The 26,840-nt window shown below is 53.9% G+C and overlaps 8 protein-coding genes across 8 annotated transcripts; 4 read left to right on the top strand and 4 right to left on the bottom strand.

Moving 5' to 3' along the window:
- Window positions 1-999: 999 nt before the first annotated feature.
- On the top strand, window positions 1,000-2,134 carry COL26b_001534 (uncharacterized protein; the record flags this gene model as incomplete). The annotated part of the gene is made up of 3 exons (XM_053174482.1): window positions 1,000-1,113; window positions 1,243-1,674; window positions 2,048-2,134. The coding sequence occupies 3 exons, from the start codon at window positions 1,000-1,002 to the stop codon at window positions 2,132-2,134; spliced, it is 633 nt and encodes a 210-aa protein (XP_053041413.1).
- Window positions 2,135-10,075: 7,941 nt separating this feature from the next.
- Window positions 10,076-10,679, bottom strand: COL26b_001535 (uncharacterized protein; the record flags this gene model as incomplete). The annotated part of the gene is made up of 3 exons (XM_053174483.1): window positions 10,076-10,249; window positions 10,329-10,472; window positions 10,533-10,679. 3 exons carry the CDS (start codon window positions 10,677-10,679, stop codon window positions 10,076-10,078), a joined length of 465 nt encoding a protein of 154 aa, XP_053041414.1.
- A 1,465-nt stretch (window positions 10,680-12,144) lies between these two features.
- On the top strand, window positions 12,145-13,241 carry COL26b_001536 (uncharacterized protein; the record flags this gene model as incomplete). The annotated part of the gene is made up of 3 exons (XM_053174484.1): window positions 12,145-12,540; window positions 12,659-12,987; window positions 13,055-13,241. The coding sequence occupies 3 exons, from the start codon at window positions 12,145-12,147 to the stop codon at window positions 13,239-13,241; spliced, it is 912 nt and encodes a 303-aa protein (XP_053041415.1).
- Window positions 13,242-13,494: 253 nt separating this feature from the next.
- Window positions 13,495-14,691, bottom strand: COL26b_001537 (uncharacterized protein; the record flags this gene model as incomplete). The annotated part of the gene is made up of 2 exons (XM_053174485.1): window positions 13,495-14,034; window positions 14,248-14,691. The coding sequence occupies 2 exons, from the start codon at window positions 14,689-14,691 to the stop codon at window positions 13,495-13,497; spliced, it is 984 nt and encodes a 327-aa protein (XP_053041416.1).
- Window positions 14,692-16,031: 1,340 nt separating this feature from the next.
- On the bottom strand, window positions 16,032-17,676 carry COL26b_001538 (uncharacterized protein; the record flags this gene model as incomplete). Its single annotated transcript, XM_053174486.1, has 3 exons — window positions 16,032-16,268; window positions 16,589-17,594; window positions 17,648-17,676. 3 exons carry the CDS (start codon window positions 17,674-17,676, stop codon window positions 16,032-16,034), a joined length of 1,272 nt encoding a protein of 423 aa, XP_053041417.1.
- Window positions 17,677-19,322: 1,646 nt separating this feature from the next.
- Window positions 19,323-20,153, top strand: COL26b_001539 (uncharacterized protein; the record flags this gene model as incomplete). The annotated part of the gene is made up of 2 exons (XM_053174487.1): window positions 19,323-19,347; window positions 19,681-20,153. 2 exons carry the CDS (start codon window positions 19,323-19,325, stop codon window positions 20,151-20,153), a joined length of 498 nt encoding a protein of 165 aa, XP_053041418.1.
- Window positions 20,154-20,923: 770 nt separating this feature from the next.
- Window positions 20,924-21,904, top strand: COL26b_001540 (uncharacterized protein; the record flags this gene model as incomplete). Its single annotated transcript, XM_053174488.1, has 1 exon — window positions 20,924-21,904. The coding sequence occupies one exon, from the start codon at window positions 20,924-20,926 to the stop codon at window positions 21,902-21,904; it is 981 nt and encodes a 326-aa protein (XP_053041419.1).
- A 403-nt stretch (window positions 21,905-22,307) lies between these two features.
- On the bottom strand, window positions 22,308-25,754 carry COL26b_001541 (uncharacterized protein; the record flags this gene model as incomplete). Its single annotated transcript, XM_053174489.1, has 1 exon — window positions 22,308-25,754. The coding sequence occupies one exon, from the start codon at window positions 25,752-25,754 to the stop codon at window positions 22,308-22,310; it is 3,447 nt and encodes a 1,148-aa protein (XP_053041420.1).
- Window positions 25,755-26,840: the final 1,086 nt, after the last annotated feature.

Below are 26,840 nucleotides of genomic sequence, written 5' to 3' on the forward strand. Positions count from 1 at the left end.
TGAATGTACTCTGTAAGGTGCCAGGGTAATACACACGGCACCTAGGCGCACTAAGGAACCTTAAGACGAACATGGCCGCCCCGCAAGGGCCTTCCTGTGCTCGCTACTCCATGCAGCTCTAAGGGAGAAGAGGAACCCTGAGATTTGCGATGCGCCAGGACCATAAATCTGGTTGACGGCAAACATAAAGTCCCATCTTGTTCCGGTCGCAGCGCCCTTGAAGGAGGTGGCTGGACTCATTTTATGAAAGTGTCTTGTCAGGGTGGAAATCCATCACCTGGGCAAGCCTCAAACCGCCCAGGACTGTACTTGTGCCGGCTGCCGGGCAGGGCCTGCTAAGCACCCCCTCAGGGCAGAGGGTTGGGACGCTACGTTATTTTTGGTTGGCTTCCGCGCCTGACAAGGTTCCAAGGCTGGCTCACACCGCCGGGGGTTGCGTAAACATCCTTCCTCAGCTCCAAGTCTTGTTGGTTGATGCATCTTCATACCTGATACCTTACCTAGCAAAGTACGGATGTTCATCTGTTGGACGTAAGGCACGCCGTGCCCGTGCGATTACGCTCTAGACAATCTCAACCGAGCTGCTGCTCTGCTGGGTGTCCGCTTGTCCCTGCCCCTGTCCCTGTTCCTGTGGCCTGTCCTCTCCCCATGTCCCGCCCACCTTCACCTCAGTGTCACTGTCAGGTCCGGGTAGGCATCGTATCGCACGGCAAACTCCTCAAATATTATTCAACGTCCCCTCCTTCAAACCCCTCTACCTCAATTTATACACCGCCGCCGTCGCACCACCGCCTGTGCGCGACACCCACGCGCTTCCCCGACTACAGCTGCGCCCGTGTTGTTGTCTGCTCCTGCTCCTACTCCTCCTGCCATACTGCAGGTGGTGCTGGCTTGAGAGACAAGCACCAGACCAACTCATATGTTCATTCCTACGTGTGAAATACCCCGCCTGATCACATCTACCCTCTCGCTCCCGTCCTCCTCGCTCCCCCGAGCAAAATGCAGTCCATGCATAGACAATTCGGAAAGCTCATGAACAAGAGCCCTGGTGACAACGCCAAAATCGCCGCAATTCTTCATGACTACGAAGACGCAGACAATCTGCTGGGGAAGGTACTCTTGCCACCATGTTTTTCATTCATATTCGTCACACTGACATACAGACGCCAACTGCCTCACAAAAACTTCATTGCCCTCCTCTTTGGCCACCCAGTCAACTAACGTCTTGTCACCGGGCTACAGATCATCGAAAATACCAAGCAGCTTCGTGACTCTTGGGTGGCTGTCGGAACTACTCAGTGGGCCATCGTCAAAGAATACGAAGGGTTGTACGATCCCATTCTCGGTGCTACCGAAGGTCATGGCCGACCTAGCATTGCTACCCCTCAACAGCAACTCGACCGAACTTTCAAGCTCCGTGAAGCTTACTCTGATCTCAAAGACGAGTTGATTGAAGAAGTCGCAGCCATCGACGCCCAAGTCATCCGTCCTGCTACCGAGGCCCGCGACTATCTGCAACCCATCCGGAAGACCATTAAGAAGCGTGAGAACAAGAGGCTTGATTATGAAAAAGCAGAGGACAAGGTGAAGAAGCTACAGAAGAAGACTGGAAGAACGCCCAAGGAGGATGCAGCGCTGTCCAAAGCAGAGTTCGACATGTCTTGTGCTTCGGAGGTGAGCTACCTCATGACCAAACTTGCACAGGCGATGTCACAACCGCTAATAATTCACTCTTGCAGGAGTTCAATGTCGCAGATACCCACCTTCGCGAAGCTCTCCCGCCCATTGTCGAAGCCACTTTCACATTGATCCCCCACCTTCTGGCATCCCATGTTTGCATACAAAACAGGCTTCTTGGCTTGTACTACACAGTACTGCACAATTACTGCGAGGACCACGATTTTCCGTCTCCACCGCCTCCAATGGAGCAGGTGGTTTCGACGTGGTCCTCTGCGTTCATGCCCATTAGGAAGGAAGTAGAATCCATAAGCTGCATAGCCCACGGCAGGGCCTGGCGTCAACCCAACCCAACATCGTCAGCTCGCAGTCCTCACTCGCGGACCCCATCAGGCATGACGTCGAGCGGCGAGGCCACCACCCCCACACCTCGAATTGTGCGAATTCCTTCATCTAATTCGGTTGGGCGGCCTGCGCCCCGTCGCGACCCGCCTCCTCAGCCGAGTCCCCAGCCAAGGAGCACAAGTGCATCCCGTGTTCAGCTCGGCTTGCCAACTGACTTCACAACGGCCACAGCACTTGGAAGCCCTCAAGGTGCCTCTCGAGTATCACCGGCATACACGACTTCCAAATCAGAACACTTTGGTCACCAGTCAGGAATTTCGGCAGGCAATGGTAGCATCGCTGCAGGCAAGAAGAAACCACCGCCACCGCCGCCGGCTAAGCGAGTTCAGGTGCCCGATGATTTCGTAGTGGCACAGTATGATTTTGCCGGTGGTCCGGGCGACTTGAGTTTTAGGGAAGGGGATAGGATTAAAATTGTCAAGAAGACGCAGACCGATCAAGATTGGTGGATTGGGGAACTTGGGGGAATTAAGGGCAGCTTTCCTGCCAACTACTGCAAGGCGGCTTGAGGGACTATGTCTTACGTTTCATGTCAAAACATGCCTACATGGTAGTTGAACGAAAATGCCAATAGCCATGTTTCCTCCGATATCTTGTTGATTAAGAGAACTTGCGACTGCTGAGGCTGCGCGATGCATGTCATCTGGACAGATCGTGCCCATTGGGTATATCTGAAATGGTCCTGGATGGCATCTACGGAACGATGTAGTAATCGCTCAACTGGCTTTCTTATTCCGAGGGTAGACTTACCTATCATATTGGCAGCTACATTTGTATTTGGAGAACGACTACTTTTCCTTTACAGCGCTCTACTAACGTCGCCGTTCTGAGACTACTATTGTCGTTGTTATCGTCGCCGTCATTCGTGATATGAGTATATGTACAGAGGTAACGTATCAGGCACAGGAAATTTAGGACGTCTCCGTGTTTAATCAAATTGACCCCGCAACTAAGGGGATGAAGTGGTAGAGGAGCAAGCGTAAAGTCAACTCACACGTGACTGGTGGCAAGTTGAAAACCACGCACCTCGGATCTTGTGTTGTGTCAGTGTCTAAATACAATGCCCGTCTATCCTTTCTGTACAAGATAACCAACCACCAACTCCAAATAGGAATGTGCACAAAGGCACACTGCCCAAACATGATACGAATGAAGCAATATAAGCCACACCCGCGATGAAGACCAACTTGGTCTGATGCAAGCCCAGCTGTACCTAGCAACCATAAGGGTATCATAAACCATAAAACGATCGTGTCCGGCCACGCTATTCGCCTTTGACTTCTCCACTGTTTTTTCTTCTTCTTTTCTTTTTTTGGCGACGCCATCTGCTCTTCCGGTCCGACGTGGACTTTCTGCCCTCCGATCGGCTGTTCGCCACTTAAAAAGCCTGAGGACCTGTCTCCACTGCCGGAGAAGTCGCCCCTTCCCTACGAATGCGCTCCTCTTCTGCCCGCAGGACACGGGCAATTTCATTATCGCGGCCCCGATCCAGATAACCAACATCCTCGCCCTCGAGATTCATGGGCGTGACGGGGCCGGGACTTCCAAGGGGCAGTAGTCTTGGAGAAATTGGTTTGTGAGAGCCGGCCGTTCCGATTTGGTGCAGATTTGTCAAGGGTACCCCATTCAAAGTCACAGTGGAGCTAGAGGTTACATTGCTCTGGCTTGCCGCGCCACCCAGCACTTCGCTCGCAGCCAACCTCGCTTGCGCAATCATGTCTCGTTGGTATTGCTGAAGCTTGCGGCGGACCTCAGAATCTTGTCTCGAGGACCTGAAGCCCTCACGAGTCGGGATGTGGCCTTCAGATCTCGTGGATGATGCCCGAGTGGGAGGCGCAGATGGGCCTATTCTCGTCGGATCTTGGCTTCCGCGGCTCTCGTAGTTGGATGGATAATACTTGCCCATTGGCAGTGGAGTGTCGTGTATGCCGCTGGGTAGATACGAGGCGACGGGAGTGTTGGAACGTGACGGATCGGATTCAAGAGCCATCGAGGGCGATAGATGGGATGATGGCGCCATGAGTGTGGGCAAAGGTGTGCCGTGAGGCTCGACGTGTGAGGAGGAATCGCGTGTCAGGCAGACAGAGCGGTGTCGGAGCGGACCGCCGTCGGCATGAAAAGGATGAGTACGATGGATTCGGGCTTTCGGATCTTCGTGCAGCGGAAAGTAGCCACTACGAACAAGCAATCAGTTGTTTTGGTCCTCATTTACACCCGTTCGATGGCCGGATTTCAGAATGGACAAGGCGGTGTATGCACATACCCAGGAACGTCTCCGCGGGCCGACAAAGGTTCAGGCGGTGTGTGCGTAGGTGCTGAATTGGTCTTCCGAGGGGAGTGCGGCAGCTCAATAGTAATTGGGCGGCTGCTGGTATGTCTGATGGCTTGAAGGGATGTAAGATCAAGTTGGGAAGGCGCGGATCTTTCGCCTATTAAGTAATCGACAAGTTAGTCCTCGGCGGGGCAGGGAAACGTGGGATTTTGGATCGAATGGGGGCGAAAGGGAAAAGAAAAAATTTAAATAAAATTGAAAAAAAGAGGAAAGCATAATACTGCGTGAAGGGCAAAAAAACATGACGCAACGTTGAAGGGTCCCCCAGAAGCCATGCGAGACAGACGAGAAGGATGTAGAAAAGGGCTTAGGCCCGGGGATGACCCGTCCATAGCGCAGAATGACCGCGAATGATGACGATGGGTGCAGGGTCCAGCCATGGAATTTGCAATGGCCAAAAATATGTACCGCATATGTGTGGAAGCTGCACTTGGCACAGGGCCTGTGAGGGGTCGCATGCCGGCCCAAGCAGCGCGAGAGCCCCCCTCCGCGAGCGTTATAGAATAACGCAGCCAACCCAGCGCAGCACCCTCAGCCCTCAGCCATTGGCCTCTGCACGCAATGCCATTGTACACCAGGCGGCGGTGCCCTGAAGTAAATGAAGCGCTCTTGTTAGAAGGCCCAGTTGTCATTGCCCCCAAGGAGCTCGCACTCTGCGATACCCCGGACGCTCAGGTTGTAACTTGATCGTGCCTTGACAAAGGCACGAGACACGATTTTTTCCCAAAGGCCCACGCGGCAAGTAACGCAACGAGCGGGTATCGGCCAGCTGGATCGGTCTGACGGGACGGCGTCCATCAAGTAAGCGCTACCACCCTGAGGTGCTCTGCCGTGTCCACCGTGCCACAGTATCACGTTGCTCGGACTGATGAATACCTTACCTTAAGTAAGGTAAGGTAGGCAATGTAGGTGGTCACCAGTCACAACCCGCCAACCACTGACAACTGCTTGAATGGTGTTCGGAGTCAACCCCGCGCTGGACCGCGACTGGCGGCTGACTTGCGCCAGCTCCCAAGATACCGTACAACACTTGTAGGACGGGAAAAGGAGGCACAACGGTATTGGGGTAATGCGAGCTAGCAAGGAGACTTTGGAGGATGGAATTAAGGGTAAAGGGTTATGTATCTGAGGTGGCGACAAACTACCTTAGAGCGCGCCCTCATGGTAAGGTAAGGTAAGGTAAGGTACCCTGCACTGCGATTCCCAATGCCCTCCGAGGGCCTGCGCCCGAGCCGCCGGAACCGTGCACGAGCTGACTCGGTGGCGTCCCGTCGAGGAGGGGCTTCCAACCCCTGCGCGGGTGGTTTGCAATGACCAACGGCCAGCCCCGCCAGTCAGTGCATCGGCCCCGAAATAGGTCGATTGGGATTAGAAACAGAATGAACATGATACAGACTAGAAGATGGCATATGGGAGCGTTGCGACCAAGGTCAACCTGGGGACATGACAGGCGGGGCTGCAAAGACGAGGGGAATGGTGTGCCGGAGAAGTCGAACATAGATGGATCAATAATTTGAGCCCAAGAATAGCAAATAAATGGTGGAAATCAAGTGGGAGAATGTAGACGAAACAAAACGCTGCGACTTGCCTCTCGAGGAGCGTACTTCTGGCGCCGACGTCAACTTGAGACTATCAAATCCCGTCTTCTCTTGCGCCGGCGTGTTGAGTCCAGACATCAGCAGGTCGCAGTGGTCGTCAGATCGAGAGCTGGCAGAGGCCACCGACACGTCTGAAGAATTGGACAAGGTCCGTCCAGGCATTGCTGGCCGTCTGGTCCGTGAGAAATAGGCTGGCGGCTTGAATGAACGGCCCAGGTTCGCCATTGTTGATGCTTGTCCCCGTCCGTCCTGCTCCTCCCTCTCGGAACCTGATCGTGGACCTTCTTCAAACGGCTTGCCCATGCCCCTCAGGAAAGGCACGAAGGCGTACTAGATGCTTGTCCACGACGGCCGACGCTGTATTTTAACGTTCCTGTCGGGCTGCCAGGTTCGATCGCGGTCGAAGAAGATGCGTTTGAAAATCGGATTGGCAAACGGGGCCGACTCGTCGCCGTTATCGAGGATGCTGTGCTCTTATCACGATGTCATTGGAGAAATTGGAGTGAGACCAGGAAGGGCAAAATATGGGCGGGCGAGGTAGAGAGGTAGTGTAAATGGCTTATGTGGATATGTGGATGTTGGCAGCGTCGACTTGGGCGTTGCGGCAAATGGGTCCCAGTCATCCTTTCACCCTGTCTTGCCTGTCGTCCGGTGGTCCTTCTGGCGGTCGATCTTGCATGCGTGGAGAAGTTGGAATTAATGCCAAGTCGCCTGTAGCGCAAGCGCTTTGGTCTGGTCTGGTCTGGTCTGGTCTTGGAGTCGGAGCCGAGATGCCGGGAGGATTGGATATTGATTTTTCGCCTGGAAAGATGCGTAGGATGGAATTTGAAGAGCAAGGACGTGGTGGTGATGTCCTCCACTGTCATTTGCACTGTTCCTGGCCTCTTTTCACTTTGGACCAGAGCCAGAGCATCACGACTTGAGAGATGGCACTGAATGCTGGCTCTATCGACTCCATTCTGACAACAGCCTCTGCAGCCTTCTTCTTTTCCTCCCTGAAGTCGATACTGCCTCAACAAACACTAGAGTGGCGGCACATAACCTGATTAGGTACTTTCCATGGTATCTACCTCCAACCCTCCCTACCACAAGGTACTTATGCGGCGGTGTGGGTGGTGATCCGATACATCAAAGTCATGGAAAAGAAGGGGTCCACCTTAGGGTTCTTGTCGGTGGCTTGCTTCACTGACTACTTGCTGCATTGGGGAAAACAAGGTGCCCGATTTTCCAAAAGAGAGGAGCTAGGTACTTACTGCGTACTTCTTGATCGGGCTGCGACATTGTCGTCCAAGATGATTGGGTACCTATCTGTGAGAAGGAGCCTCGCGAAGTATCGGTGAAGCTGGCCTAGCTGACATTTGATCGCACTCGGCATCACCTCATCCGTTCACAGCAGCGCAAACTCGCATCAGCGTCGGATATCACAGCACAGCCTTGATTGATTTCGAAAGAAGTTTTTTTTTTGCGTCTGAACCAGCAAATCCTTCACCCACGTTCCCATCCATTTCATCCTGGTGTCTCGTCTGGAAATGCCGCTGTCGATCTCTGGCGTTGATCGTCACTGAGCGTGCAAGCGGCGTGGCGGCCAAGCTTGCCTGAGTATGGACAGCAACAAAACCATGCTGGAGCTCTATAGGCAGTACTATCGTAGCGCCATGATTGGAGGCCTGCACTCTTTCCAGCCACAGGATGTCTGCCCCGAAAGGTCAGCCAGCGACTGAGGTTCTCCCCCGTGTGTACCCCGCACGTAACCTCCCATGTCCCGTAATCATACCTTGTTGTAGAATACTCAAAGCCTTCTGACCCTTTGAGAGATGAAACATCTGCAGTTCTCCCAAGGCCCGTTAATGGTAGCCGCCGGAGCCGCTGATTCTGCTGCTTTGCGCAGGGTACTGCAAGTGAGAGGGCCCTTAACCACCAAATACTTGTGGCTGGCCATACAAGGGTTTGCATCCCGGGACCGCAGTTCTGATGACCGGCCACACTATAGCACAGTAGCAGTTTTCTCTTTCACTCCCGAGGCGCACCTCAATCTCTGTGTCTTCCGAGGTATTCTGCCATACCCTTTGACTGCTTCACGTTTTCTCGGCCCAAGCCGGTGGACGTTCATGTGGGGCTTCAATTAACTGAATGGCTAGAGGATAGATAGCAACACCACCTCTGAAGTGTACCTAGGAGGTTGTTGAGTGGAATGGTGCGGGTCCAGGAAGTACACTACTTAAGGTCAGTCAAGTAGGTAAGACACCTTACCTTACAACGAAGGAAGGACCCTTTATCCGTACCATCGCATCACTAGGTAGAGCTTGGCTCCTTTATAAATTGTGGCCAGCCAACCCACTCGTACATCCAAGCTTCGGTGCGCATTGGAGGCCGGAACAAGATGCTGAGCGCTGATCTCTTGGCCGATCGCTACCAATTTCAACAGGTTGGGTAAGAGTCGGAATTCCTCTTGCTTATTCTTCCCCCATCAGCGGGAGGGGTTTTGGGGTTGAGGGGGCAGAATACGTGGGCGTTCTACGGATAGGTACAACGCCCATCTCCTCCAAGGCTGCTAATGCAGCGTGCGGCTGGTGGGATTAGAGGTTCGTATCCTGAGGTAGGTACGGTACCTCAGCCAAGAAGTCAGTATCACTATTCTGTACTGTGCTGCTGGTTTTTGTCGGCTAAGTCAAGCAGCACGGAACCTGGCTGCGACTCTTGCTAGCACAGCAAAGCTCTGCCGACTTGAAACATGCACACGGTGACTTCGGACTGCGAGGCTTGTCCGCCAGGTTCGCACGTTCGGAGCATATTGGGGTCCATGTGTGGCGCTCACGTCCAGCTCTTCTACCGTATAATCTCAGAAAAAGGAGAATCCGCACCCCCCCTGTCAGACTAATCCAGCTTTTCGCGTGAGTTCCGCTCGCTGGTTTAACACTGAACCTCCCAATTAGACCCTTGTATACAGGGGGGATGGGGATTTTCCTTCTTCTGAGATTATACGGTACTTTCCTGTGCCTACAAATGGAGATTGCCGTGCTGTAATTGTCGATTGTAGACGTTGACGATAGCTTCAATTGTATTTTCCTGAACCGCGCCATGCTTGCTATTGCTAATCTTTCACCACAGGGCGTCAATGAGCGTCGTGTGCTAAGTATTCGTACGCTCAAATATTGACCACGGCTTTGCGGCCATTACGTCACTCGAGTGGCATGGGGTTGCCCTGCTCGAAGCGGAGTTGTGGGGCTTCCATGCAGTCGAGAGGACAGAACGGGGATAACGACCAGCGACACCACTAGGTTGGCAGCCCCTGATAGAAAGTTGCAGGTCGCCAGTGACCAATGCGGCATGTGGGCAGAACTCATCGACCTCACTACGGCGTGCTAGGGGACGTTCCCCGGAGAGCCAGGAGGAACATCTCCGGGCGGGCATGACGTACCTACTCAGATCAGTGTCAATAAATTTGCCTGATGATATCGAACGAGTCTCGTTGCCGACGATGAGACGCAATAAGCATGCGACTTCGCACTGGCATCAGTGCGATTCCTCGATGTACTGCATACTATGCAGCGGTGTTCGTTGTCACGCCTAATCTTCGTCCATGGCTCCGGGGTTCTCTGGACCCCTCCAGAGCTGCGCGGTGAACATTCGGCGACGGGTCCAACACATATCGCTACCATTCCGTTTCTGCGGATCTTCAAATCACCCTCTGCTTTTCCGCACCTGCACTACGTTGACTTCGTCCGCGTTTACATGCCTGAGTGTTTCTGTCACGAGCATCGAGCGCGTTCGATGGAACTTAGACTCCTTACTAGAAGCTGATAGAAACCCGTTCGCCATCAATGTGGCAACGCCCGGGCTGGTTATTTATCTAAGCCTGCTGAGCCTCATTGAGGTTCTGGTATCGTATCTGCAATAAAAACAACTCCAAACGCCAGCATTTGCAGCTGCTTTTGTGATTGGACAAAGGCTGATGGAGGGAGGACTGAAAAAAAAACATCAGCGCAACCGTCCGTCCAAGTACAGACATTCACAAGATGCGCCAATTGGAAATGCTCGCACGGGAGGTTTCCCTGCGCGGCCGCTAGACTTTGCCACGGCCAGTGAAGCGCGTACGACGTTCCCGATGACTCCACCAGTAGGCAGCGGAAGCGAGGGTACTGATGAGCCAGAGCAGTGCGTTGGCTAAGTCAACCCATACTGCATTCTTCATCCGCTGAATATCTTTATCGCCCTCGGCATTTTCCTTGATATACATCTATCGATCGAGGTAAGTATACACGAAACAAGAGCAGACAGAGGCAATGTCTGGCAGTTTAGCTAGTCAGGCAACGTACATTACCAAAGAGTCCGAAGAGAGCAATCCAAAGGACGAAAAGAATGAAGTCCCAGACGAAGGTGGCGGCAAATCGTAGGATAAAGGGGACGCAGTAAAGAAGGGCCGTCACGGCGGAGAGGGCACCGACCACTTCAGCGAAAACCTATCGGGCGTGTGTAAGCATTCATCCGTTCCTCCCCCAGAGATGCTGGGAAATTCGTACCCATTTAGAGTCGACATATACCCCCTCGTTTCTGGCGCGCTGCAGATCGACGGCGTACAGACCACAGACGGTGATGGCCAGGACGAATTGGAAGAAGTGCAGGACGGTGAAGGCGAGATAGCTCGCGGCCATGCCAAAAAGGCCCATTTTGAATGCTGGTGGAGGATTCGGGGTGGGCCGCCGGTTACGGAACGGGGTTTGGAGGAGGTTCAACGGATGCTTGACGGAGTTTCGACGGAGGCGGCGCTAGAAGCGTATGACTGCTGGCGATTCAACGGTGGCTGGGGATGACGATGAAGGAGGAGAATTGCGGAAGTGGACAAAGGGGACTGGCTGGGTTAGGGAGGGCTTTTAGGGCAATGCAGAGGGTGTCTTGTCTTGCAGGCGCTAAGGGGAGGTCGCGAACGGGTCGTGACCTCTCCAAGGCGATGCCAGGTTACCTCATGTGGTGAGTTATCGTGCCATTCAACGCTAGCCAACACCAAACAGGTTGATCGGCGTCTTGATGTCGTCCTTGCTTTGACGCCCTGAGTGTCGGTGCCCAGTGCCCTGGCATTTCGAAGGTCTCAGGCCCAGACCTAGGCCTGGGTTGGTTGGTGACTTCAAGGTAAGCAATTTTGGATGGCGCCTCTCAGATGGTCCCCTATGACGCACTTGGCGTGCCCCTTGTGCATTGTGAGCCAATGGAAGACGCAAGAGCAGCACACGGATGACAGGGGGACTGTCATCTGTTGGCCCAAGCTCAAGCTTTCAGGTCACATAGTACTAATCAGAATAAACGACCGCTTTCTGGACCACCCCTCGCTTCAACCCTTAGGCCTCCCTCAGATAAAACAGAAAAATAATAAAAGAATATTCAGAAAACAACTTACTCTCTAAAGATTAATTTAATACTAATAATTATCGTAGTTAGAAGGTGGGCTACGCTGGTGTACTAGGCGCAAAAAGGTACGCTCAAAAACCGGTTGATCTTTCTAATACCCGAGTGGCATGGGCAGATGGCAGAAGCTCATCCGGCTCCGTCAGTTCAAAGTCTCTCTAACCTGGGTAACTCAGGAACCGACTTGAGTGAGTGATTCGCTCTCTGCCACCTAGTACAGCACCGTAAGCTGGGCAAGTAGCACGTAGACCTGGCCACGATGCAGAACACCTGGGAAAGCACTCCTTGTGGCAGTAAATCATTGGACGCACTATTATCTAACCCTCGTCAAGCCATGGAGATGCGGTCGAGCCTCCAGTGACAACACAACAGCCGCCCGGTATTCAAGACTCGCAGGCAGGGTCGGATCCCAGGGTCCTGCCGAGCTTCGGAAGCTCTGTCGAAGAAAATACCAACAGGCTTCGGATGCCCGCGCGCGACACCCCCGGCCCCCCCTTCCAGCGCTGGGGGATCCGACGCACATACGCCTACACACTGGACCTCGGGACATATGGGCCTGACCGGTGAGCGCTCCAACGCTCGGCCCGGTCCGGAGCCTCTTTCCGTCGTCCATGTCATCTCTCCAGCTCAGCGGTGCTGCCATCGCCATGTTGACACTTCTGTCACACTAGTGGCTTTGTATCACATCAACGACCTGTCACCGCCTAGCAGATATCTTGCCTATGTCGCACAATGTCTGACGGGGCCACATCCGACTTCCAAGCGGCTGAGTTGCCCAAGCCGCCCTTTATACCCGTTCCTGGTCTCCCAAACTTTCGCGATGCTGGCGGCTACCCGATTGACTCTCAGCCGGGCCGCATCCTGAGACCGGGCATTGTCTTCCGCTCCGCAGAGCCTTCGCGCCTAACGGACCAAGGCGTCGCCCTTCTCCAGGACATCGGTATCACCCACGTCTACGACTTGCGTTCCGCCGTCGAGCTCAAGCGCCTCGCGCAAGCAGGCGCCAATTGCGACGTCCGCGAATGGCCGGGCGCCACCCGTGTTTTCGTCCCCGTTTTCCAGGACCAGGACTACGGCCCCGAGGCTATCGCCCTCCGCTACCAGAACTATTCCAGTAACGGCACCGAGGTGAGTAAAGAGTCCCAAGTCTACGTCTGGAAGGCCGTCGGACCCCCCACCACCCGCTCGACTTCTTCCCTGGCCATCTTCACCTCGTCCAAGTTGATAACCTAAAACGTGGCCACAGGGCTTCACCAAAGCCTACGCCGACATTCTGCGCGCTGCTTCAGGGCCGGATCATCCTCAAGACCCCTTTCGGACTATTCTGTCTCACCTCGCCACCCCGGAGATTCCGACGCCGTTGCTTATCCATTGCACGGCTGGGAAGGATAGGACGGGCGTTATCTGCGCACTCATTCTCAGCCTCTGCGGCGTCTCAGACGATGTTGTGGCCCACGAGTACAGCCTGACCGACATTGGATTGCAGGACCGTAAAGAAGAACTGGTCAACCACTTGCTGGCCACGGAGGCCATGAAGGGAAATCCCGAAGGCGCCCGCCGCATGATCGGGTCCCGGTATGCGATAGATCATTTGTTACCCCAGCTATGCCAAACCGCCACTGATACTTCTGAAAACCCTCAGCAAGGAAAACATGCTTTCCACTCTCAAACTGATTCGCCATGAGTACGGGTCGGTCGAGTCATTTGTGCAGACAAGATGTCGCCTCTCGTCAAAGGCTATAGAGCAGATTCGCAAGAACCTCATCGTGGATGTTGCAGATGGTCACCGTGTTGTAGACTGGGTTTCGCACACCAAGTACTTGCTTTGATGAATATGATAGTCTTTTTTGGGCTTGAGAACTCCTTCTTCGAGCTGCCCGTTCGCTGAATCAACGTCATACGGTTACATGTATACATACAGTAGGTAGTTACAGCCGTCGGTACCCTGTCAGACCGACGCCAATGTTGGAAATGGCACTAACCAGGCCTTTGTGGCTCCCTCGTTCTTGTAACGAATAGCCATTCGCCAGCACATCGTGCCTTGGTATCGGAGACTACTCAGATCATATTGAAATTGAGTGTTCATGGTACCGATGTGGGGAGCTTAAACTCTCCCTTCTTGCGGTCATAGAAAGGCACACCATATCTCCAGCCCACAGCCTTGCGGCCACGGCCGTCCTTGCCAGCGGCTTCGACGTTCATCTCCTTGAATCTGAACTCAAAGCGACCAGTGTCCACGCGTGTCGTTTCATCCTCCGCCTTTTCCAGACGCCGCCTCTCCTTCTCAATGAGCCTGTCTTCTTCAGCTCGAGTTGTCTCCTGAAACTTCTCGAACGCCTCAGCTGGCTTCACGCCGCTGTCTATTGATTTCCTCATTGTCACAAGCTCCTTTAAAGGTGATCGCTGGTCGGCGGATAACATGTTCCTGTGGAATGCCTTGGCCGCGTCCTCTCTGTTGAATTGACGTGACTCGGACACGGGGACGAATAGTTGCTGCATCGTGAGCTTGTGTACGTGAATCTCATTGATTGGTTCATGGGGAATTTGAGCCTCCTTCCTCAAGATGGTCTGGGGAAGCATGCCCAGAACCGCTTTAGCATAGGGTGTAGCTAGCTGCTTCTTCTATTGTTTGATTGTTGTCAGCAGGTTGTCTGCGCAGATTCCAGAAATGTTGCGAAGAGAGATAGTGTAGCTAATCAGAGAGGCTCGCAGTGCCAAAGGTGTAACCATGTAGTGCGTCTTCAAGACTAATCGAATTTTGGAAAGTTGATCATCATAGAATGCTTGTTGATCCCGGGGGAACTGGGTAAAGACCAAAAAAAAGGGACAGCTTACCTCGGCAACCCATTGCTTCTCCATCTCCTTCATGCGCACCACCGCAGCAACTCGGCGAACATCGACACCCAGAGAAGATGATACCGTCTTGAGCGAGTGTTTGCTCGTCTTGACTCGACGGTAAATCTCTTCCCTCAGTTCCTCGCTCAACACAGACTGGCTTCTGAAAAGAGGGTTCAGAGGAAAAGGCTGGTCTGGCAGCGATCCCACGTATTTCGGACCATTCTGAGGAGCGTCGCGAAACAGCATGCCACCTTTAGGATCCTTCAGCCATCGGTAAAGACTGTGCTGCGCCTTTGACCTTCTGAGCTGCTGCGACGTTGTGGAAAACTGGCAAGAGACTTGCGCAGCAGGACATGATCGTGACGCTCTGCTCAGTTGAGCATCGCACCACTTGGCGCCAACGGTCAGTGGCGACAATGACGAGCCGGTTCGTGGAGGCATTGTGATCAAAGTCGTCTGGCCGCAGATGCGCACCTAGATTCGCCAATTATGGTGAGATCATTGGAGTGCAGACGGTGTCGAGACATGAGAATTGTGATGGGGGAAAGAAAAAGTCGGTTCGTGTCCAAATTTTCCCTCGTTTTCTTCGGAGCTGGGGCACGGACCAGGCCTGGGGGAAAAGCTATGTTGCCTTAGTCATCCAGCCAATGCCCGCCCCCTATCCCCTTAGTCAGCTGGCCATTTCCGTTCGAACGAGTGCAGAGGAACGCCATAGACCGATCGTAAACTGCGTGCCTTCAACTCTTCCGATGCTTTTGATCATATTCCAATATACAGAGTGCTTCGTTTGTTTGCTTATTATCATTATTTCCTGAGTGCTTGCACCATCCGGTCTCACCCTGTAAATAATTCCCGCGTATTCCCTTATTCCGTCACCCCTCATCAAGGGGATGGCCTGCGGATCTGTCGTGTAGCCCTCGTATTTAGCTGCGTAGACGTTAAGCCCAACCCATGCGCCATGGAAACGCTACGAGCGGTGTGTTCCTTCTGTTGGTTCCCTTGGAATTGTGTCTTTACTTCCAATACCATCTGGCCCCAGTCCAAGATTCTGTTGGCTACTTCGGTAGTACGCTGCGGAACTCTTGCTGGATATCTGTGCCACACAAAACCTAAAAAGCCATTATGCTGGAACTGATGTCATCGAGAGCCGATTCTTTTTTGCCTTCGTTTTCAAGACGGCAGATTTCTTCGCCGCTTCAGTGTCGTCATTTTGTTGACTGAAGTCTTTCCACCTTCTCCAGCCATCAAAATCGATCAAAGCTTGCATGCAACCCCACTCCATGACTTTCCTCTCGAGCCAAACAAAGTTGACTGGCTGAGTAAAGTATCAGCATTAGCTTGAAACGAGTGCGAAAACCAAATGGCGAATGCATACCTTGGTAAGGAAATCGTTGCAACCAGCAGCCAGCGCCTCATGCCTGTCGCTTTGAAGGGAACTGGCAGTTAGGGCAACGATGATGACCGGGCTCTTGAAGAGCTCCATGTTCGTCAAACGATCCTTCTCTTCCAGCTCTCCATTCGTCAATTCCGGTACACTGGAAGCAGAGGAGGAGAAGACGCCAATGGAATTGACTCGTTCTAGCCTCCGAATTTCTCTGGTAGCATCCAACCCACTCATTATGGGAAGCTGAATATCCATCAAGACGAGATGGAAACCGCCAGTTCTCCACATGGAGACGGCGTCCCGGCCATTGACGGCCGTCTTCCACCTCACCTTCAGACGCTTGACGAATGCTTCAAGCAGTTTGAGGTTGATTGGATTGTCTTCAACAATTAGAACGTTAATAGGCGGCACCCCGCCGTTCAGTATGCCGGCTGGCAGAGTTGGATGATCCATATTCTTCTTCGTCTTCTTCGGCCGAGAACTTGCCGGACGAGGCGACGCTGTTCTTGGCGGAGGAGTTGCCACTCTCTGCACCTGCTGAACTTCTGGAGCAGGTGGTGTTGGAAGTGGCGGTGCCACCGGTGCTGTAGCCGATTGCTCCGATGCGTTCGAGTGCGTCCTTGAAGGCGGCAATCTTGGGTGAAATGCGTGTGAGGCGTGGTTCGCCGCAGTAGCGGCAGCAGTCATGGATTGGGCATTAGCGACGTTTAGTATGGTCGGAGAGGACGTATGGGTTCTCCCCAATCGCGGGCGTTCGGGTCTTTCTCTGTATGCGCGAGAACGTGTGCCTCCTGGAGAAGGGATAGGTGGTATTTGGCCAGTGCCGAGCACGGCAATAGAATGTGCGTGGGGTAGGTGTGGGTGTACGGGATGGGCGGGATGGAGAGGATGTGCCGGGACGGTGGCAGGAGCAACGACCGGAACGGGTAAATTGGGTGACGGAAGCGCGCCTACAGGAGGAAAATAACCCTCGCCAGCCTCAGATGGCCTACCCTCATCGGCGTAATAGACAGCGGTGGCATGGGTTGGGGCCCGAGGAGAAGGTCTCGGTGTACGTCTGCTGGGTATATCGATGACCAGAGCCTCGTCGACCGTTTGACCGCCCGGAAAATACGCATCGAGGGTACGACCCATGGGTTCTTCGGGGCCTAGTAGGCGGTCCTGCCTCTGCTCCCGTGGGCAGATGCGCAATGTGAGGTCGGGAGAGTCGAAGTGTCTGCCCAGAGAGTTGGCGTATTTTCTCAAAATCATATCGCGCACGTCGTCGACCAAATCATCCTCATTGATGGTAATGAGAGTAGGAGAGGCACCAGGGCGCCTCACCCAAACCTTTCGGGTGACCATGTTTCCGTTGATAGGAAGCAACGCTTCGACTGCGGAGGGATCGACTTCGTGGTTCGTCTGCGCGGCGTCGAGCAAGGTGCGGATTAGAGTAGTCTGGCGATTGGGCAGGAGGCTCTGGCGGCGAGGAGGACCGTCTGGCCTGGGCGACGATGGTGAAGTCGGTAGGACGGCGGCAACAAGTGGCGTCGAGGTGCCGATGGCATAGCTGAGGGGGCCAAGACGGTCGATGTTGTGGTGAAGGGCAGGGTCAGCCTCGACGACTACAGTTGGAGGGGGTGGGGATTGCGGCGGCAGGGAAAATGGCTTTTGGTCTTGCTTATGTTCGTCGACGGCGTGAGGTTCCGACAAGGCAGCGGCAGGCAAGGCCTGATTTTCATTAATGCTTGGGAGATTGATGGTGTTGGCAGCGGTGGTCACGGTAGTGTTCGTTGATGGGCGCAGATCGTTTCCTGTCGGTCCAAGGTCGCCGCTAGCTGAACGTCGGTCAAAAGCGGCAGCGGCAGCAGCAGGTGCAGGTGCAGGTAACACCAGCGCGGCCGAGTCAGCGTTGGTGTGTGGCTTGTGGGCACCCATACCCGAGTTGTCTCCAGTTTCTTTGGGCTGCTGCTCGTCCGTACTGTCAGCGGAACCCTCCGTCACCAAAGATGGGCTGCTCTCAGGCGCATGAACGCTCTCGTCCTGGCCGAGGTGATGGACATGATGTAGGTGTTCAGTTTGTTGTTGCTGCGAAGGCGATGGTTGTGGTGGCGGCTGCTCATGGCCGTCTTTATCATGTGGTTCGTGGGCAGTGGTAAGCGTAATTGCCGCCTTCAATCTCTGCAGCAGCGGGTGGTCTGCGCCAGGTTCAGGGCTGCCAGGACATGGAGTGTGCGGCTGGGACTGAGACTGGGGCTGGTGATGGGGCTGGTGCAGATGTTGGGAGCTGGAGGCGGTTCCAGCGGCCGAGGATTGCCGCGTGAGCGAGCTGTGAGTATCGCCGTTGGTGCCGTTTGTGGATGCTAGCGAGGGGGCGGCCGAGTTTCTTCGGATGAATTTGGCCCTAAGGCGAGCTCTGATATCACCAGCAGCACCCATAGAAGCTCACATCCAGTGCGAGGGAGGGCGCAACTCCCAGGCGAGAGAGCTGAAGTCGCGTTGGGCTGCAAAGAATAGGAAATGGCGGATGAGCAGAGCAGGTGAGCAGTTGAGCAGGTGCGGCACAGCTGGGGTCCGTAAACCGTACGTGTCGTGTCGTGTCGCGTCGCGGCGTGTGGCGGTGGCGGGTGATATACTCTTGTTTGGTGGTGATCAGGTGGATTGATGGATTGATAATAATCGTTACAAGGTTGGATCTTTTGTGACTTTGGTCTCGGTGACGCTTCGTCCAGGACCGCGGTAGCAATGAGACAGACACAAAAGAAATGTAAATGCTACGTATGCGTGGAACACGCAAAGCTGGGTTGTTGGGTTGGTAGGGACAAAAAAAAAAAAAAAAGGAAGAATGAAAGAGGCGAATGAATATGGATCGATACGATGCAGTTGGAGAAATGGCAGGCCTTACACTGGGGGTAGCGGAGAGAACAGGACGGCGTGGATGGCATATGAAGGGATAAATGATGATTACCTTCCTGGACCTCGACTAGAGCCTTCAGCCATGAAGCAGAAGCCTTGGATTCAATAGGTAGGCCAAAGGTAAGGCGAGCAGGTCCAGGACGAGGCACCCCCGACAGACAACGTACGTGGGTAACGAATTCGAGGCACCTAACCTTAGGTAGCCCAGTTTGCTAAGGTACCTAGACGAGTCGACGATGCCAAATCTGCCAGTAACGCAAGGTCTATCGTTGGCAACTGGGGAAAATCGCAAACCATAGGTGAGGTGACAACAGTAGCACCCTAGGCCATACTCACGAATAGGAACGGTACGGACACAGTCAATACAATGGCAAAAAGCCTGCTTTCCTCGTTCATTTCCCACACCTGGCCGCCATCTTTCGTGCTGCAGTCGACCCACCCCTTTTCCCCCCTTATCCTCATTGGCGCTCTTATCCCTGGTCGCCTCAGTTCCGACTTGCCCAGCTGTTGTTCATCGAGATCTTGCACGCCAGCGCGCCCGTGCTTGCGAATCCCCAAACGGCGTTCCGACATGCCACACTGAATGTGACCACTTCGTGAGTTTGTCGATGATTGAATGCCATGTGAAATTCGAGGACAACTTCCTGGCCAAGACGAACAACAAGCGTTCGTACTTTACCTTGTAGTGAGTGTCCTAGCACCTGGGCGGCCAAGGTATAATGTACCTAAGGTAAGGTAGGTAAGGTACCTACGCTCACAGCTGTCGGTACACTAAGGTTCCTACCTACCCGACATGACCCACTTCACCTTCGACATAGGTAATACTGAACTAAATAATGACATATCCATCGGTTCTGCAAGTTCAGCCTCGTATCCCAATAGCCCATCGTTGGAGCTCAGCAAGTGTTGCCCATCATGTGCGTCGAACCGCAAGAGACAGAACAACGGTATGATAGGCCTGTCCCACGCCCTCCAAGGCCGCCCACCAAATCCAACCATATCCGCTCCCACAACCGCCGCCGCGAATTTCTCACCAGAAATCCCCAATACTTCCAAAACTCAGAACACCAGCTAGCAGGTCGGTCTATCGCGTTGTTCACACGGCCACATATCATCTACGTTTCGAGACGCTCATAAGAACATCATTCTAGATCCTCTTCTCTACGACACCCTGGTCCGCAGGTTTCAGACGCCCGCAGAGCGAGAGGCAGATGGCCGAGCCAAAAGCTACTCCCGTGTTTTAGAGGAGTCGTTGCTAAGGGGAGAGGCCCGCCTTGCCGACCTCAACAAGTCTTCAGCTATTGGCGGTGATGCTGAAAAGATTGACTGCGCCAAAAGCTTCACCACAGAATCTGATCTTTCCAAAACACAGAATAAGCAGGATGGGCTGGATAGATGGACTGAGTTTCTGACTGAACGTTTTGTTCACGGTCATGATGACGATTTCGACTACACACAAGTCGATAACAACGACGAATACGACGACATGGAGAGACGCGACGCCGAGGACGCATGGTTTGATGCGGAAGATCCGAGTTGGGCTAGCGACGCGGAAGACGACCAAAATGGCCGTGTCAGTCATGGCACGCAAAAGCGAGGAGAAACTGGTATCCAAGACTTCTGAACTGGGTGATGAAGCCGCCACGAGCGATTCACTTTGAGATTTTCGTATTTCACAGTCTCCGCTCCCGATTCGACATCTCGTCGCGCCATCGTTCTTTCCATTCTCATCTTATTCAGCTCGGCTAAACTCGTCTTGCCGTGACGCGGGCCGTAGCCTCCCGTCCACCATCTTCAAATCCTCGACAGAACTCACATGCTACGCTGAGCGAATGGGCGTCACCCCGGATTGGGCGTTGTCGCCGTGATGGAAATTTGCTCATCTCTTCATATGCTTATAGACGGCGTGCAGTATGCTAGCTGAGCAAATCCCACGACGTCGGGGCGACTCCCGTCAGGCTTGGCGGTGACCCCGCTGTGAAGTTGGGGCGCGTCCTGGACAAGGTCCAGGATGGGATAAACCGGGAAAATGCGCTGGATAAATTCAAAGGACGCTGGCTAGCCGTCCCGCAAATTCCACCTTACCGGGCCAGCTTGTGTCGGCCATATCTTCCACAACCGCAGTCCCAATATCCATGGGTGGGGAGCGAGATTCCTACGAACATATTTAAGAGCCTCCCTTCCTCTCTCTCTAGTGCTGATATCGTGTGAAGAAAACGTCCTTCGGATATCTCTGTCGTCGGCAAGTTGTGCTTTCGAAAAGAGAACCAGCCACCAGAGGGTACAACTAACCCCAAACTTCGACCGCCCAAACCCCCGCATTCAACCCCGCAGTAGATCGCTACTTCCCCTCTCCCTCTTGTCCCCTTGTTGTGTCAGTCCCCATCCTCCACGATGGCACCCCTCATCGATCACATTTACACGGCCGACCCCTCAGCTCATGTCTTCAATGGCAAAATTTACATCTACCCCTCTCATGACCGTGAGACGGATATTCAGTTCAACGATAATGGCGACCAATATGACATGGCCGACTACCACGTCTTTAGCACCTCGTCGCTGGATCCTCTCGAGCCCGTCGTAGATCACGGTGTCGTGCTGAAGACAGAGGACGTTCCGTGGGTTTCGAAGCAACTCTGGGCCCCCGACGCTGCCTTCAAGAATGGAAAATACTACCTGTACTTCCCTGCTCGCGACAAGCAAGACATCTTCCGCATTGGCGTCGCGGTGTCGGACAAGCCTGAGGGCCCTTTCACCCCTGACCCTGAGCCTATCAAGGGTAGTTACAGTATCGACCCGGCCAGCTTCGTCGATGATGACGGGCAGGCATATCTCTACTTTGGTGGTCTGTGGGGCGGTCAGCTGCAATGCTACCAGAAGGGTAACGATGTGTTTGACCCCGAATGGCTAGGCCCTAAGGAGCCCAGCGGCAAGGGGGTTTTTGCTTTAGGTCCCCGTGTCGCCAAGCTCACAGAGGACATGCACCAGTTTGATGGCGAGGTCCAAGAAATCCTCATCCTTGACCCCGAGACGAAAAGGCCTATTCTGGGTGATGACCACGAACGTCGCTTCTTCGAGGCTGCGTGGATGCACAAGAAGGATAACCTCTACTACTTCTCCTACTCGACGGGTGACTCTCACTACCTCTGTTACGGAACAAGCGAAAGCCCTTTTGGTCCCTTCACCTACGGAGGACGCATTCTTGAGCCTGTTCTTGGCTGGACGACACATCACTCGATCGTGGAGTTCAAGGGCCAGTGGTGGTTATTTCATCACGACTGTGAGCTGAGCAATGGCGTGAACCACCTGCGATCCGTCAAGGTCAAGGAGATATTTTATGATGCGGAGGGAAGGATCATAACGGAGAAGCCTTGATAGATGTGGCGTGAAGCAAAATGGATTTTCAATTTCTGATCTCTCTCTTGACCATACTTGTTTTTGTACCGTCTCAACAGGTAGTACTTGTAATAATCCTCCAACCAAAATGACTACTTGACCCTGATATCCTTAAGGGCTTACAGTAGAGAACCAAGAATTGGCTACGGCGATTTGACTCCAATTCCTATTTCCCGTCGCTCATGCTGACAGACTTCGAGTACATAAAGTGGTGTTTGCAGCGAGGCATTATGAAATAGTATACTAATAGCAAGGGGTTGCGGGGGGTATATGGGGGTAAATAGGAAAGCTAGGCAAATACCTATGACAAAGGGAAGAGAAGAAGACAGGAAAATGAAAGAAACCCGTATGAGATAGGTAGGCCGATAGCCGCTTGGGTTCGTTAGGCTGTCTCAACAACGCCAAAACGCAGCTTATTCAAAGCCTCTTCGTACTTTGCGGGGCTGTGGTCGATCAGCATGCTCGTACCAAATCGCACCTCTCTAAACCTAGACTCAACATTTCGGACGTATTTGAGAACAATTCTTTGAGCCGGCCTGCCTATGTCTTCTTCATCGGACAAAAGAAAAGCGTCCCGCCTCAAGACTCGCGTCGACTCCACTAGGAAGACTTCGCCGGGGGGCAAAAGCTTGAGACTCATCATGTTAGAGCGCAGAGTCGTCAGCGCCGATACACTCCACTTATCCTCTTCGGCAGAGCTTGAGCGGCTGCTATTTGTGTACCACTTGTCGGCCAGACCGGACTGGAAAGCCTGCCAGATCCGCTGTCTCACCTCGCCCTTTGCCTCGTGGTTGTCGCTCTTGAATGCGAGAGCGACAGCTTGAAAGTCGTGGAGCACACCCAATGACAGAAAGGGAACCAAGTCGCTGCCGTGGACGACACTTGTAACGAGCCCTCTGGTGGCCTTGCGCAGCGATGGCGACATGGTCCCCGGCGGCCCGTATGCATATACATGAATGGGACGACCTGACGGCAAGCACACATGCGTTGTATCGGTTTGCAAGAAGCGGCCATCTCCAAGGAGGCGGCGGTGAGGCTCGGACGATGTGACGAAGCCTGTGCCGGTGGCAGAAGGCTCTGCAAGCATCGTTCCGAGGAGTGCGGTGACTCCGCCGCCGAGTGAATGGCCGCAAAGGACCAGCCCGTAGTCACTGAATTCGTCAAGTGCTTCCTTCAGCGTATACAAGACGCGGCCATCGCCACCGTACAGCAAACGCCGGGCAGACGCGTGGATGCCCTTATGAACCTTGTACGACTTGCCCCTCCAGTACAAGTTGTCGTAATCGCACGCCATGTCAGCCAAGACATCTTCAAAGCCAAGTGTGCCACGACATGCCAGTACGACTGCCTTAGACTCATGGTCTAGAGAGATATAGTGCACCAAAGGAACTCCGGTTCCTGTCGAGCCAGTCGTGTCAGAGCCACCTTGGGGATCAACAAATGAAGCAAGCAGAATGCTCGCGGCTTCGGATTCGGTATGGTGGGCAAAAGATCGTATCTCGTGATGGGTGTCATCTAAAGCTCTCAGAATGGGCATCTCTTTAGAGATACCCATGAACTTCAGAAAATTGGATCCATATGATGCTGATGAGAACCGCATATACCGTGTGACGTTGCGAAGGAGATGGAATGCTGGGAAAACTCCATCCACAATGCCAGCCCTTCTCAGGGTGTCGATGGCCTCCGAATCCGTGTAAGCACTCTTTTGGTAGTATGAAGATAAAACCAAAGACGTTTGCGAGCCCGTTGTCGCGATGCTGTATAAACTCGGAGTGTTGACATGGGAGCGAGCTCTACGGGACTTCATGGGGGAAGAGGGCTTCTCATTCATATCCCGTTCTGATCTAGACTTGGGAATGCCATTCTGACCTTGACCATCCCGACGGCCGTAGGCTGGAGAATGCGGCCGGTATCCGTCAAACGTATGAAAAGAATATGTATCTGTTTGCGAGACTACCGAGTCGCGCCGACGCTCGTGCACAGAGATGTAACTAGCCCGTGACGAGCTGCGTGGAACAGGAGAGGGCACGTCGTAGTTGCGGCCACGCGAGTTCGACGCGGCAGTAGGCCCCATCGCTCTGCTTTGAGACGGATGGCTGGTGGGCGCCGGCGTACGCGTGGCCCTTTCTCGGAGAGGGGCTTTCGCTGCTGGCTTCACCTTCCCGGATGAGTGAGAGCTCCCAGGACCTGGCCCGTCCCGGCTGAAAAGATTGGAAATGTTAGAACTTGTGCCCCTTTTCAATGCTTGTCTGATACCGCCCTTCTTCTCGGAAGGTTTTTCAGAAGGCTTGCCAGACGAGGCAGCTTCACTCTTGGCCCTCTTGGGAGTGTATTTGTTATCAGATTGCGACGGGGCAGTCACTTCTTGTCGTGGTTTGACAGGGAGAGGTGCTAGAGGTGCACGTTGCCGCTTCTGGTTGGGAGCGTTCTCCGGGTTCTGTTTCGGGGTGGGAATCTGCGAGGCTCGGTTTGCCGAGGTAGGCGAGGATAGTCCTGGTCCTGCCTTCGCACGTCGGGGAGTAGGATTAGGCGTCACCTCCTGTCCGGGCATAGAGGAAGGGCTCCGTGATGGCAAAGACTTGGGCGGTACCGGTGGCGGCTCCTCGAAATCAAGCTCCCGGCCGTGATCATCAGACTCCTCAGTATCGTCCATGCACTCCACTGACCCTGCAACGTGCTCTGGCTCTTCGAAGCCCCGGTATGTTGTACTTCGTTGCTTGTTCTTGTCCACGCGGTAGACCACGCGATATGTCGGGTTGTCGGTCTGGCGTGCCAGCTCCACCTGGCGCTCGGACGATGGGAGAACTTCGCGCTCGACGACCTCAACTCCTGGAGGGGGTGTGACCATGGGGGGTTCGGGACCAGTGAAGTCGACGGTGATCATTTTTCTCGTCAGAGTCGTGGTGGATATGGACACGCTCGTATCCGACGGCAAGGTTCGCATGATTTGGTTCTTGAGGCGTATTTCCGGGAGATCATCGTCTTCATCTTCACTTGTGTCTTGGCCCCCGTGACGTTCGAGAGCGGCCAGAACATTGGGATTGGACTGGTCGCTGGGCATTGACACCAGGATGTCGGGGCCCTTGCTCTGATAACGACCCTTGTGAACGCCATATAGACTGTTCTCGTGTACATCCACCCGTTCCCCATCGTTCAGCACGACGACGTCCCAAACAATCTCCTCAAAACCCAGACGGCGAGTTTCCTCCTCCAGAAAACGGCGGCATTTGCGTTGCAAGTACGCCAGAGCACACAGGCCCATGACCAGATCGACAACCCCTACTTGTTCGCCCTCGACCCCGGTTGCTGGATTCTGAAACTCGCGACGAATAAGAGTGATGATACTCGCTATGGCACGAGAGGAGTCGGTGGAGCCGAAAAACTGATCGAGAGATGACAGCAGCAGCTGGGATATCTCGGACACAACAGAGAAGGTGGTACCAGTCATCTGAAAGCCGGTAGTGGTCCAGAAGACGATCTGTGACATGGCATGGTGGAGATGCTCTAAGCTTCTTTCCAGAACGGTCTCGGCGTCCTCCCTGGCCAGGTCGCTGTTGGATCTGGTGAGCATATCCCTCCCGGCCCTGCTGAGAATGCCTTCGAGGAGACCGCGCCCTAGCTCCAGACTGGAAAGGGTCGTAAACTTGGCAGCATCAAAGCCATAGGAGCTGAGGAGAGTGCCAACTCGGATGGCAAGACACGTCGAACGGGTAGCCAAGCTAACGGCCTTCGCAAAAGGAGCTGGGAGCACAGTCCGGCCCTGCTGGGACTCGAGAGGAACATGGACCAAGCAGTGGGAGTTTTCGTCTAACTCGTCGTCTGAGTCCATTGTTTGTGGTGTCAATGCCGCTGGCGACGCCAATGCGGATGTGAATGTGGGCGCTGCAGCTCGCATACGGAGGTATGAGCATCGAACGAAGACAGGCAACGGCGTATAGTTTCTGGGTGTCAAGCTGGTTCAGGTTGGAACAGATGTTGCGGACATGTTATGCTTGGCACCCTGCCACAACTCTGGTTAGTTTGAAAGAGTATGTTTCGTTGCGTGGTATCTGATAGACCAAGATGGCGAAGAAAGCGTGGTCAGGAAAAGAGAGGTAAAGCAAGAGGGAGACTTCGCAACGCAGTCAGCCTTGACACAGGCGTCAACCAGGAAGCATAAATAAAAGAAGAATGAGAAGAAGCATAGAAGAAGCGGCAGTAGGGTTTAGACGAGATAATGTGACATGCAGAAAGGGAAGAGGCAGGTTGGCGGACAGTGGCAACATGCGAGCGAACGCAAGTGTGCAGACGGGCGGGAGAAGAGAGCAGAGCAAAACTAAGTAATGTGCTTGGGAGAACCAGCAGGCCCAAATAGGCAAAGCAGGAAACAAGAGTCGAGTACATACGTGAGTACCTAGCCCAGCGCACAGGACCGCGGGGGCGTAGAACAAGGTCGGACGGCGGCACTGGGAATGGAGGAGATGGGAGGGCAGGGCAGGGTAGCACGGTAGGTAGGTAAGGTATGTAGGTATTGGTAATACCTATTGCGAGAAGGAAAGGGAGCCCTTGTGGGCGTGGAGGAGGCAAGGAAGGGACCCTGTCCGGTATGTTTTGGCGTAGGTACCTTCCTTGGGAGAGACGGGGAGTCGGAGCAAAATGTGTTGACCTGGGCTGCGCGGATCAGCGCGCGTCCCCGATCGCTGGGTTGACGTGTTGAGCCGCTGCCGCGCCAGGGCTCCAATAGGAGCAGGTGGGACGTTAGGTTGGGTGTGGCAGCATGTGATTGCATTTTGTGGGGGATGTTCATGCGCAAGGACGGCGGCGAAGACAGAGACGGCGCTGGGGACGGCGGCCATTGGGGCTTCCCACTGTTTGAACTTGCGAAATGGAGGGGGAGAGGAGGCAGTTGTGAGGGGAGGGGAGGGCATTACTTTAG

Source organism: Colletotrichum chrysophilum (genome assembly GCF_026319265.1).
Source record: "Colletotrichum chrysophilum strain AFK26 chromosome Unknown scaffold_7, whole genome shotgun sequence".
Lineage (NCBI taxonomy): Eukaryota > Fungi > Ascomycota > Sordariomycetes > Glomerellales > Glomerellaceae > Colletotrichum > Colletotrichum chrysophilum.